This window comes from Caretta caretta, chromosome 8 (genome assembly GCF_965140235.1).
Source record: "Caretta caretta isolate rCarCar2 chromosome 8, rCarCar1.hap1, whole genome shotgun sequence".
In the NCBI taxonomy this organism is placed as follows: Eukaryota; Metazoa; Chordata; order Testudines; family Cheloniidae; genus Caretta; species Caretta caretta.
The window spans coordinates 52,543,693-52,556,881 of NC_134213.1; the positions used below are offsets into that span (position 1 = coordinate 52,543,693).

Sequence of the window (13,189 nt, forward strand, 5' to 3'; positions counted from 1 at the left end):
TTCTCTCTGGGGCACCTGGCATTGGCCACTGTCAGAAGACAGGATACTGGGCTAGATGGACCTTTGGTCTGACCCAGTATGGCCACTCTTATGTAAATTATTGTCATATGTCAGTAACTGATTTATAGCTAGAAAGTAGGAATAAATCATCAATATTTTGGATGGTACAATAGGGATCCAGAAGGTTACACGCTTACTAAATTTGTTAGTCTCTAAGGTGCCACAAGTACTCCTTTTCTTTATGCTAGAACCAGTGTTGCTAATTATAGTTCAGGATCTGGAAATGAGGATGAATGCTGAGATACCAACATTTGCAGAGGACAACATTATTTAATTTACTAAAACTCAAATGGTGCTAACAAACCATTAAATTAATGGGAAACATGAATGCAGAGAAAATTCAGTATTGACAAATGCAAGATAATGCACACTGGAGGGAATAACTTGAAATACCCATGAACATTGCTGGGTTCTAAATTAACTGTAGTCATTCAGAAAAAGACCTTGGCATCATTGTGGACATCTCAATTAAAATACCTGCTCAAATGACCAGCAACGGTCAAAAGAAAGGCAGACAGATCATCTTATGATATAAAGAATATGATAGAAAACAATGCTGAGAATAGAATGACACCACTATATAAGTCAAGGGTATACTCTCACCTGGAATGCTGTGTTCAGATCTGGTCACCTTATGTCAAAAAGATATAGCAGAAATAGAAAGGATTCAGAGAAGCACAATAAAATTTAGAGGCACAGAAAGATTTCTGTTTAGAAAGGAGAAATTATAGTGGTGTACAAAAGAGTGAACAGCATAGAGAAGGCAAACAAATACCAGATTTATCTTATTATAAAACAAGAACATGTGACTATTCCATGACTGAAAGGCAACAAAAAACTAATACAAGGATTTATTTCTGCCACCCACAAAGAAGTGTAAACGCAAGTTGTATGGCTTAAAATAATCACTAACTGATGGGGATAAGGAAGAAACCCTGTGAGCAGATTATTCCATAATTGTCGATTGTGGTGCTTCTTGCACTCTCCTCTGAAGAATATAGACCCTTCCAGAGACAGGATAGTGGAACAGACTGTCCACTTGTCTGAATCCATATGGGAACTCCTATATTCATCGAAAGGCACATGTCCACAATATACCCAGGATCTGCCACTGACTCACTGCGTGACCTTGGGCAACAAAATTTCTTGTAATTCAGTTTATACTTATCTGTAAAATTAATACAATTCCTATTTTATATGGGGGTTAAGAGGATCAATCTATGATTGTAAAGAACTTTGAGGTCTTTGGAGGACAAGAGCTATATTAAATGTAAAACAGCTTATCAAAGTGGGACAATACAAACCCCTTCCTATTCACCCCCGAATTGGAGATGAAATGGTTCACCACATCTGTGATGCCAGTTATTAGAAGAGTGTAAATTTTAAGTATTGTTTACACAACACCAACTAATACACTAAGCTTAATAATCAGAATGAAAGTTACATCAATACTACTAAGCTCGTCACAGTCAACTATCTGCAGTTTAAGAAAACAGAACAGTTAAATACTCTATTGTATACTGTATTTGGCTTTAGTTTATTCAACAGGAAGTTAACTAATAATGTAAGAAATGTCCCTTTCTGTGTTCCTCCTGCTGTGATAAGAACTTTTCTTTCTTGGTTTTACTCCACTTTCTCCTCTTCTCTTTCCTATAATAAATCCAGGCGTCTCTCTTCCTGCATCATTTCTGTCTTTTCTCCCCTTATTCTGATCTCCACATCTCTTGCTATCCCTTTTCCCTTCCCTCCTGCCCTACATTTTCTCTTTCTCCGAAGTCCCTCTATATATCCTATTTCTATTCTGAAATAATCCATCCACCCAGGCCTTTTCTACCCTATAAAGTTGTGCTGCTTTATCTATACCAGTATTGTTAAAGCAGTACAACCCTTCTAGCATGGATGCAGTTATACTGGTATAAAAGTGCTTATACCTTATTCCAGGGGTGGGTAAACTTTTTGGCCGGAGGGCCACATCGAGGAATAGAAATTGTATGGTGGGCCATGAATGCTCACGAAATTGAGGTTGGGGTGCAGGAGGGGGTGCAGGCTCTGGGGTGGAGCTGGGGACGAGGAGTTTGGGGTGTACGAGGGTGCTCCAGGCTGGGACCGAGGGTTCGGAGGATGGGAGGTGGATCAGGGCAGGGGCGTGCCACGTGGCAGGGCAAGCCACGTGGTCCGGTCCCCAACCCAGTACCCTGGCTGAAGCGCCGGAGAGCCACATGGTAAGGCTCGCGAGCCGGCTTAAAACGTCCCGCAGGCCGAATGCGGCCCACGGGCCGTAATTTGCCCACCCCTGCTTTAGCCAGAGGACTAAATCTATTAGCCAAACACATCGCCCATCCCACCTACTTGCTGAGAAGCACGAGGTAAGTTTCCTGCTAAGGTGTTGACCCTGAACCCTGCTTGGAGGCTTTATTTTTCCACAGTTTCCAGCCTGATAAATCTGAAGACCTCCCAACCCAGACTCTACATGAAACTGGAAGAAAGAAGCAGCATTATCTGTTCCTCTCACACCCCTGAACCTCCTAGCTAAATCAAGGAGATGGGGACAATATTAATTACTTTTCCAACTCTTCTTCCCACCCCCACCCCCCATCAGGGTTTAGGACCCATGCTTCCACGCCTGCCCTCTGCTGCTGCTCATAGTTTCCTCAAACACCAGCATAACAAAAATTACTTGAGTCCTGCCAATCTCACTGTTGCTCACAGAACTTTGAATGGAAGCAGTAAAAACTGACAATCGGGTCAATTTCATTCTGGTGTACACTGGGATAGCTCTGAGCAGCAGAAAATGATCTCACTTCATTGCTTATATTTGCAACACTCAGAATTACATTTGGCTCACTTCTCTGGTTCAGTAGGATGGAATAACAACTCATGTTGACACAGTCAGGGAATAAGACTCACTTCTGGTTATTTAAAGATACCGTCGCCCACGTAGTTCTGCACATAGCTGTTTAAACACTATCCCTGCTGCCACCGTTTGTGGTGGTGTGACTGGGATGCCAAAAAGGATTGGGCAAGGCAGTGTCAGCTATTTGTAACGGGAGGCCAGGCTAACCGCCATCACTACTATGTCTGTCTTTGTGTGCTGCCTCTCATGACTCATTTTCCATATATTCTGAAGGAGGAAGGAAGAGGGAGAGTTTGAAACTCCCACTGGGAGGTCTAATGTTGCTGCCGAGTAAAACAATCCATTTCCTCCTTTTTCCTATGTAACAGTAAGGTTAGTTTTCAAATGAAATTAGGCTGTGATATGGGCCTCTGTGGACTTTACTGTGACAAAGACTTTGCCTTTCTGTAGAGAGACTACAAGCAAAGTGTCCTAAGCCATGCAACATGAAGTATGTGGCCTTGTTTAAAGCATTTTTCCCACCACTGGTCTAGAACCAACGAAGCTGTCTACCAGTGGTAGTGTTTATAATTTTTATTGACTTGCAGGTTCATTATGGTTGGGTGGTATTTTGTTGATTTTTTAAGTTATGCCAAGGATACCCAAAGCATATGGAGAGACACTCGGTATATAAATAAGTAAGAAGTGCTTTCAGGGCACAGGCTTTTTATCACCAAGTCATCTAAATCTGTTCAGAGCAAAGTTGGATCCCCACAAGGATAAAAATGCTTGCAACCTGTTTCTCTAATATTTCCACCATGTCTACCATTTGATAGTCAAAGGATAATTACCCAGTGTTCTGAGCAGGCTTGTACATCCCATATTGAAGTGCCTGCTGCCACAGCTTCACTGCTTTGGGACCCGAAAGCAGGTAGATTAAGGCTAGCTTGGGTATGTCTACACAAGCTGCAATCTATGACTGCTGTATAGACATACCCAAAGAATTGGAGATTTGCTCTCATTGTATAAACTAGCAAATTGTACTTGTTGCTGACAACAGGAGATGTGAACTGGTTCTGAATGCTCTTTGATGGCAAGTATAGATCTGAACAAACCCTATTCATCAAGATCTCTAGGGAAAATACTAAGAAAATTAAGCCATGCCATTCCTTAAAAGGAAAAGGCTTCCTTTGGTCACATGGAGTAAATCTGTATGGCAGATACATCCAAGTTAGTGTACTGCTTTGGAGGATCACCCAGGTAAATTTTACATTACATATTTTTCAGATAGAGCCAGTATAAAATCCCTACAGGAAGACTGACATGCTGTGAAACAGTTTTGTAAATTATTAATTGATATGATAATAAGCATGTTAGACTTGTAAACGTTGTGTCAAGGCTAAACCCCCTCCAGAGGAAGAAGGGAAATATCTAAGAAAGCACTTTACTCACTGTTTTGAAACGCAAGGTAGCATTTGCTTTTGCTACTAAGCCCTTTTATTTTGTTAATGTTTTTCTAAGATTGTCTGGTTGGTTTTTGCCTCCCTGCCACCCCTCTCTTGCTTTCCACAAAACAAGATTCCCAGTTGTTGCATGCCTACACAGGTTTGGCAAGACAGCTGACTGCTTGGATTACATTGGGCTGCATTGTATCCCTTTAAGAATGAGCCACACTTCTTCTAAGTGCCTCCTTTGGGACCAGAGTTCAGTACATGCAGTGAAGTCAGTCTGGCTCTGTTTAACTTGGGAATTCCAAGATGACAGGAATATTGAATAAGATTTTTCACAAGAACAAAAGTTCCTCCTTGATATAAAGAGCTGTTTAGTTGTGCAACTAAAGCTTTAGCACTGTGTTAGCAAACGCACTAACTTCCTTTCAAACTCTGTGTAAACAGATTTGTTTTGTCCAAGATGAGCATCTTAAGTGGGTGTTGACATATATTTTGGCTCCAGTTCACTATGTGAATCATCTGACTATTTAACAGCTTTATAAGACATGTCTTACATTTTAAGAGACTAAATTCTGCTTGGGGTAGTTGTATCATCTAGTGATATTTTGTTTATCTCAAGAAGCAGCTTTGTTCTTTTTTTATATGTGGGAGAAGATTTTTTATTTCCTTGAATTAGGGCTTTATAGATAGAGACCACTGCCACAAGGAAAATGTCCTATCTTTTTCCAGTAGCTGTAGCCCTCCTCAAGGATGTGACTCAGGAAAGTAGGCTGCTTTTTCACCCCCTCATTGGTTCTAGACAAGTGGTTCTCAACCTTTTCCATGCTGGGGCTGCCTTGGGACCACTCTCTCATTTAGCAGCTTTGGAAGGGCAAGGAAGTTGCAAACTTATTAACATCTTTTTGCAACCCCAGTTGAGAACCCTGGTTCCAGAACAGAGGTGGGCAAACTTTTTGACCTGAGGGCCACATCTCGGAATAGAAATTGTATGGCGGGCAGAAGCTATCAGAAGCTTGCATCACAAGAAAGGGAAAAAAATTCGTAGGCAGGAATTGTAGACCAAGCTGGATGAGCAAGCATCTCAGAGAGGTGATTAAGAAACAGCAGAAAGCATACAGGGAGTGGAAGATGGGAGGGATCAGCAAGGAAAGCTACCTTATTGAGGTCAGAACATGTAGGGATAAAGTGAGACAGGCTAAAAGTCAAGTAGAGTTGGACCTTGCAAAGGGAATTAAAACCAATAGTAAAAAGGTTCTATGGCCATATAAATGAGAAGAAAACAAAGAAAGAAGAAGTGGGACCGCTAAACACTGAGGATGCAGTGGAGGTTAAGGATAATCTAGGCATGGCCCAATACCTAAACAAATACTTTGCCTCAGTCTTTAATAAGGCTAATGAGGATGTTAGGGATAATGGTAGCATGACAAATGGGAATGAGGATATGGAGGTAGATATTACCATATCTGAGGTAGAAGAGAAACTCGAACAGCTTAATGGGACTAAATCGGGAGGCCCAGACAATCTTCATCCAAGAATATTAAAGGAATTGGCACATGAAATTGCAAGCCCATTAACAAGAAGTTTTAATGAATCTGTAAACTCAGGGGTTGTACCATATGATTGGAGAATTGCTAACACAGTTCCTATTTTTAAGAAAGGAAAAAAAAGTGATCTGGGTAACTACAAGCCTGTTAGTTTGACATCTGCAGTATGCAAGGTCTTGGAAAAAATTCTGAAGGAGAAAGTAGTTAAGGACATTGAAGTCAATGGTAAATGGGACAAAATACAACATGGTTTTACAAGCAGTAGATCGTGCCAAACCAACCTGATCTCCTTCTTTAAGAAAGTAACAGATTTTTTAGACAAAGGAAACACAGTGGATCTAATTTACCTAGCCCTGGTCTACACTAGGACTTTAGGTCGAATTTAGCAGCATTAAATCGATGTAAACCTGCACCCATCCACACGATGAAGCCCTTTATTTCGACTTAAAGCGCTCTTAAAATCGATTTCCTTACTCCACCCCTGACAAGTGGATTAGTGCTTAAATCGGCCTTGCCGGCTCGAATTTGGGGTTCTGTGGACACAATTCGACAGTATTGGCCTCCGGGAGCTATCCCAGAGTGCTCCATTGTGACTGCTCTGGACAGCACTCTCAACTCAGATGCACTGGCCAGGTAGACAGGAAAAGAACCGCGAACTTTTGAATCTCATTTCCTGTTTGGCCAGCGTGGCAAGCTGCAGGTGACCATGCAGAGCTCATCAGCACAGGTGACCATGATGGAGTCCCAGAATCGCAAAAGAGCTCCAGCATGGACCGAACGGGAGGTACAGGATCTGATCGCTGTATGGGGAGAGGAATCCGTGCTATCAGAACTCCGTTCCAGTTTTCGAAATGCCAAAACCTTTGTCAAAATCTCCCAGGGCATGAAGGACAGAGGCCATAACAGGGACCCAAAGCAGTGCCGCGTGAAACTGAAGGAGCTGAGGCAAGCCTACCAGAAAACCAGAGAGGCGAACGGCCGCTCTGGGTCACAGCCCCAAACATGCCGCTTCTATGATGAGTTGCATGCCATTTTAGGGGGTTCAGCCACCACTACCCCAGCCGTGTTGTTTGACTCCTTCAATGGAGATGGAGGCAATACGGAAGCAGGTTTTGGGGACGAAGAAGATGATGATGAGGTTGTAGATAGCTCACAGCAAGCAAGTGGAGAAACCGGTTTTCCCGACAGCCAGGAACTGTTTCTCACCCTGGACCTGGAGCCAGTACCCCCCGAACCCACCCAAGGCTGCCTCCTGGACCCAGCAGGCGGAGAAGGGACCTCTGGTGAGTGTACCTTTTAAAATACTATACATGGTTTAAAAGCAAGCATGTGAAAGGATTACTTTGCCCTGGCATTCGCGGCTCTCCTGGATGTACTCCCAAAGCCTTTGCAAAAGGTTTCTGGGGAGGGCAGCCTTATTGCGTCCTTCATGGTAGGACACTTTACCACTCCAGGCCAGTAACACATACTCGGGAATCATTGTAGAACAAAGCATTGCAGTGTATGTTTGCTGGCATTCAAACAACATCCGTTCTTTATCTCTCTGTGTTATCCTCAGGAGAGTGAGATATAATTCATGGTCACCTGGTTGAAATAGAGTGCTTTTCTTCAGGGGACACTCAGAGGAGCCCATTCCTGCTGGGCTGTTTGCCTGTGGCTAAACAGAAATGTTCCCCGCTGTTAGCCACAGGGAGGGGGGAGGATTGAGGGGGTAGCCACGCGGTGGGGGGTGGCAAAATGCGACCTTGTAACGAAAGCACATGTGCTATGTATGTAATGTTAACAGCAAGGTTTACCCTGAAAGAGTGTAGCCACTGTTTTATAAAATGTGTCTTTTTAAATACCACTGTCCCTTTTTTTTTTCTCCACCAGCTGCATGTGTTTCAATGATCACAGGATCTTCTCCTTCCCAGAGGCTAGTGAAGCTTAGAAAGAAAAAAAAAAAACCGCACTCGAGATGAAATGTTCTCCGAGCTCATGCTGTCCTCCCACACTGACAGAGCACAGACAAATGCGTGGAGGCAAATAATGTCAGAGTGCAGGAAAGCACAAAATGACCGGGAGGAGAGGTGGCGGGCTGAAGACAGGGCTGAAGCTCAAATGTGGCGGCAGCGTGATGAGAGGAGGCAGGATTCAATGCTGAGGCTGCTGGAGGACCAAACCAGTATGCTCCAGTGTATAGGGGAGCTGCAGCAAAGGCAGCTGGAGCACAGACTGCCACTACAGCCCCTGTGTAACCAACTGCCCTCCTCCCCAAGTTCCATAGCCTCCACACCCAGACGCCCAAGCACGCAGTGGGGGGGCCACCGGCCAACCAGCCACTCCACCACAGAGGATTGCCCAAACAAAAGAAGGCTGGCATTCAATAAATTTTAAGGTTGTAAACTTTTAAAGTGCTGTGTGGCATTTTCCTTCCCTCCTCCACCACCCCTCCTGGGCTACCTTGGTAGTCATCCCCCTATTTGTGTGATGAATGAATAAAGAATGCATGAACGTGAAGCAACAATGACTTTATTGCCTCTGCAAGCGGTGATTGAAGGGAGGAGGGGCGGGTGGTTAGCTTACAGGGAAGCAGAGTGAACCAAGGGGCGGGGTGTTTCATCAAGGAGAAACAAACAGAACTTTCACACCGTAGCCTGGCCAGTCATGAAACTGGTTTTCAAAAAGCTTCTCTGATGCGTACCGCGCCCTCCTGTGCTCTTCTAACTGCCCTGGTGTCTGGCTGTGCGTAACCAGCAGCCAGGCGATTTGCCTCAACCTCCCACCCCGCCATAAATGTCTCCCCCTTACTCTCACAGATACTGTGGTGCACACAGCAAGCAGTAATAACAGTGGGAATATTGGTTTCGCTGAGGTCTAAGCGAGTCAGTAAAATGCGCCAGCGCGCCTTTAAACGTCCAAATGCACATTCTACCACCATTCTGCACTTGCTCAGCCTGTAGTTGAACAGCTCCCGACTACTGTCCAGGCTGCCTGTGTACGGCTTCATGAGCCATGGCATTAAGGGGTAGGCTGGGTCCCCAAGGATACATAGAGGCATTTCAACATCCCCAACAGTTATTTTCTGGTCTGGGAATAAAGTCCCTTCCTGCAGCTTTTGAAACAGACCAGAGTTCCTGAAGATGCGAGCATCATTCACCTTTCCCGGCCATCCCACGTTGATGTTGGTGAAACGTCCTTTGTGATCCACCAGAGCTTGCAGCACTATCGAAAAGTACCCCTTGCGGTTTATGTACTCGGCGGCTTGGTGCTCCGGTGCCAAGATAGGGATATGGGTTCCGTCTATGGCCCCACTACAGTTAGGGAATCCCATTGCAGCAAAGCCATCCACTATGATCTGCACATTTCCCAGGGTCACTACCCTTGATATCAGCAGATCTTTGATTGCGTGGGCTACTTGCATCACAGCAGCCCCAACAGTAGATTTGCCCACTCCAAATTGATTCCCAACTGACCGGTAGCTGTCTGGCATTGCAAGCTTCCACAGGGCTATCGCCACTTGCTTCTCAACTGTGAGGGCTGCTCTCATCTTGGTATTCATGCACCTCAGGGCAGGGGAAAGCAAGTCACAAAGTTCCATGAAAGTGCCCTTACGCATGCAAAAGTTTCGCAGCCACTGGGAATCGTCCCAGACCTCCAACACTATGCGGTCCCACCAGTCTGTGCTTGTTTCCCGGGCCCAGAATCGGCGTTCCACAGCATGAACCTGCCCCATTAGCACCATGACGCATGCATTGGCAGGGCCCATGCTTTCAGAGAAATCTGTGTCCATGTCCTGATCACTCACGTGACCGCGCTGACGTCGCCTCCTCGCCCGGTATCGCTTTGCCAGGTTCTGGTGCTGCATATACTGCTGGATAATGCGTGTGGTGTTTAATGTGCTCCTAATTGCCAAAGTGAGCTGAGCGGCCTCCATGCTTGCCTTGGTATGGCGTCCGCACAGAAAAAAGGTGCGGAACGATTGTCTGCCGTTGCTCTGATGGAGGGAGGGGCGACTGACGACACGGCTTACAGGGTTGGCTTCAGGGAGCTAAAATCAACAAAGGGGGTGCCTGTACATCAAGGAGTATTTCAGGCAGGACTTCACGGAGGGTTCCAATAAGAAATGGTGCACCTAAGTTATTGTTCTTATTGGAACAAGGAGGTTAGCCTGGCCTCTGATTGATACATGGCTAGATTTACCTCGCTGCACCTTCTCTGTGAGTGACTGCAGTGTGACCTAGAGGAATGAGTCCCCTAGACGGGGGAGGAGGCAAATGAGTACAAAACAAATCTGGTCTATTTCTTGTTTTGATCCACTCCATCTATCTTTTACATCTTTGGCTGGCAGCAGACGGTGCAGAAGGACTGCATGCCATCCACATCTCATGGCTGCTCAGCAGAAGATGGTGCAGTAGGACTGCTAGCAATCCATATCGCCTGCCTGCTCACCATAAGATAGTTCAATAGGACTGACTGCAGGACTAAAGAGAATGACCTGGTCAAGTCACTCCAAATTTAGTCCCTGCGCCCATGTCTGCCCAGGCGCTCCCAGCCGACGTGGCCAGGAGCACCTCGGACATGACGAGGACGGCTACCAGTTGTACTGTACCGTCTGCTGCCAGAAGGCAATGGGTTGCTGCTACTGTGTAGCAATGCTGTACCGCATCTGCCAGCACCCAGGAGACATACGGTGACGGTTACCTGAGCGGGCTCCATGCTTGCCGTGGTATGGCGTCAGGAAAAAAGGCGCGAAACGACTGTCTGCCCTTGCTTTCACGGAGGGAGGGAGGGAAGGGGGGGCCTGACGATATGTACCCAGAACCACCCGTGACAATGTTTTAGCCCCATCAGGCGTTGGGATCTCAACCCAGAATTCCAATGGGCAGCGGAGACTGCGGGAACTGTGGGATAGCTACCCACAGTGCAACGCTCCGGAAGTCGACTCTAGCCTTGGTACCATGGAAGCACTCTGCTGAGTTAATGCACTTAATGCACTTAGAGCATTTTCTGTGGGGACACACACACTCGAATATATAAAACCGATTTCTAAAAAACCAACTTCTATAAATTCGACCTTATTCCGTAGTGTAGACATACCCCTAGATTTCAGTAAGGGGTCTGATACCGTGCCACATGGGGAATTATTAGTTAAATTGGATAAGATGGGGATGAAAATTGAAAGGTGGATAAGGAAATGGTTAACAGGGAGACTACAGCAGGTCCTACTGAAAGGTGAACTGTCAGGCTGGAGGGAGGTTACCAGTGGAGTTCCTCAGGGATCAGTTTTGGGACCAATCTTATTTAATCTTTTTATTCCTGACCTTGGCACAAAAAGTGGGAGTGTGCTAATAAAGTTTGCGGATGATACAAAGCTGGGAGGTATTGCCAATTTAGAGAGAGACCGGGATATCATACAGGAAGATCTGGATGACCTTGTAAACTGGAGTAATAGTAATAGGATGAAATTTAATAGTGAGAAGTGTAAGGTCATGTATTTAGGGATTAACAACAAGAATTTTAGTTATAAGCTGGAGACACATCAATTAGAAGTAACGGAGGAGGAGAAGGACCTTGGAGTATTGGTTGATCATAGGATGACTATGAGCCGCCAATGTGTGATGTGGCCGTGAAAAAAGCGAATGTGGTCTTGGGATGCATTAGGCGAGATATTTCCAGTAACGATAAGGAGGTTTTAGTACCGTTATACAAGGCACTGGTGAGACCTCACCTGGAATACTGTGTGCAGTTCTGGTCTCCCATGTTTAAGAAGGAAGAATTCAAACTGGAACGGGTACAGAGAAGGGCTACTAGGATGATCCGAGGAATGGAAAACCTGTCTTATGAAAGGAGACTCAAGGAGCTTGGCTTGTTTAGCCTAGCTAAAAGAAGGTTGAGGGGAGATATGATTGCTCTCTATAAATATATCAGAGGAATAAATACCGGAGAAGGAGAGGAATTATTTAAGCTCAGTACCAATGTGGACACAAGAACAAATGGATATAAACTGGTCATCAGGAAGTTTAGCCTTGAAATTAGATGAAGGTTTCTAACCATCAGAGGAGTGAAGTTTTGGAATAGCCTTCCAAGGGAAGCAGTGGGGGCAAAAGACCTATCTGGCTTCAAGATTAAACTCAATAAGTTTATGGAGGAGATGGTATGATGGGATAACATGATTTTGGCAATTAATTGATCTTTAAATATTCATGGTAAATAGGCCCAATGGCCTGTGATGGGATGTTAGATGGGGTGGGAGCTGAGTTACTACAGAGAATTCTTTCCTGGGTATCTGGCTAGTGAATCTTGCCCATATGCTCAGGATCAACTGATCACCATATTTGGGGTTGGGAAGGAATTTTCCTCCAGGGCAGATTGGAAGAGGCCCTGGAGGTTTTTCGCCTTCCTCTGTAGCATGGGGCACGGATCACTTGCTGGAGGATTCTCTGCTCCTTGAAGTCTTTAAACCACGATTTGAGGACTTCAATAGCTCAGACATAGGTGAGAGGTTTATCGCAGGAGTGGGTGGGTGAAATTCTGTGGCCTGCATTGTGCAGGGGGTCAGACTAGATGATCATAATGGTCCCTTCTGACCTTGGTATCTATGAATCTATGAATGCCCTCAAAATTGGGGCTGGGATGTGTGAGGGGGTGAGGGCTCTGGCTGGGGGTGCAGGAGCATGCTCAGGGCTGGGATTGAGGGGTTTGGAAGGCGGGAGGGGGATCAGGGCTCGCGCAGGGGGTAGGGGTGCAGGGAGAGGCACAGAGGTGCAGGCTTTGGGCAATGCTTACCTCAAGTGGCTCCCAGAAGCAGCAGCATGTCCCTTCTCTGGCTCCTACACAGAAGCGCAGCCAGGCGGCTCTACACGCTGCCCTGTCCACAGGCATTGCCCCTGCAGCCCCCACTGACTGTGGTTCCCAGCCAATGGGAGCTGCGGGGGCAGTGCTTGGGGTGGGGCCAGTGCATGGAGCCCCCTGGCTGCCCCTACACGTAGGAGGGGGAAGGGGGCCACGCCACTGCTTCCGGGAGCTGTGTGGAGTAGCCCCTGACCCTGCTCCCTGGCTGGTGCTGGGCAAGCCCCAGACGCCGCTTCCCAGTGGGAGCTTGAGGACTGGATTAAAATGGCCTGTGGTTTGCCCATCCCCATTCTAGAACATTATTTTAAACAACACTCTGCACTTCTAGAGCACCTTATCCAACCCTGTAAATGCTCTGTAAGCTTCACAATACTCCCTTGAGATAACTAAGAATTATTAGCTGCTTTTCACAAATGAAGAACTGAGGTACAGAGGCTGCAACTTGCCCAAGGTTATGCAGCAAGTCA

General features: G+C 45.9%; 2 protein-coding genes across 2 annotated transcripts in view; one reads left to right on the top strand and one right to left on the bottom strand.

The window, feature by feature from the left end:
• ABL2 (ABL proto-oncogene 2, non-receptor tyrosine kinase) overlaps positions 1-13,189 on the bottom strand; it is a 74,794-nt gene that overhangs the window by 31,854 nt on the left and 29,751 nt on the right. The window lies entirely within an intron of this gene.
• LOC142072998 (myb/SANT-like DNA-binding domain-containing protein 7) lies at positions 2,182-8,380 on the top strand. Its single transcript, XM_075131499.1, has 2 exons — positions 2,182-7,171; positions 7,761-8,380. Exons 1-2 carry the CDS (start codon positions 6,595-6,597, stop codon positions 7,847-7,849), a joined length of 666 nt encoding a protein of 221 aa, XP_074987600.1. The 5' UTR covers positions 2,182-6,594; the 3' UTR covers positions 7,850-8,380.

Coding starts and splice junctions, on each gene's coding strand:
- LOC142072998 (XM_075131499.1), top strand. CDS start 6,595: ATGCAGAGCTCATCAGCACAGGTGACCATGATGGAGTCCCAGAATCGC. Junction 7,172..7,760: donor AGGCGGAGAAGGGACCTCTG/GTGAGTGTACCT, acceptor TTTCTCCACCAG/CTGCATGTGTTTCAATGATC.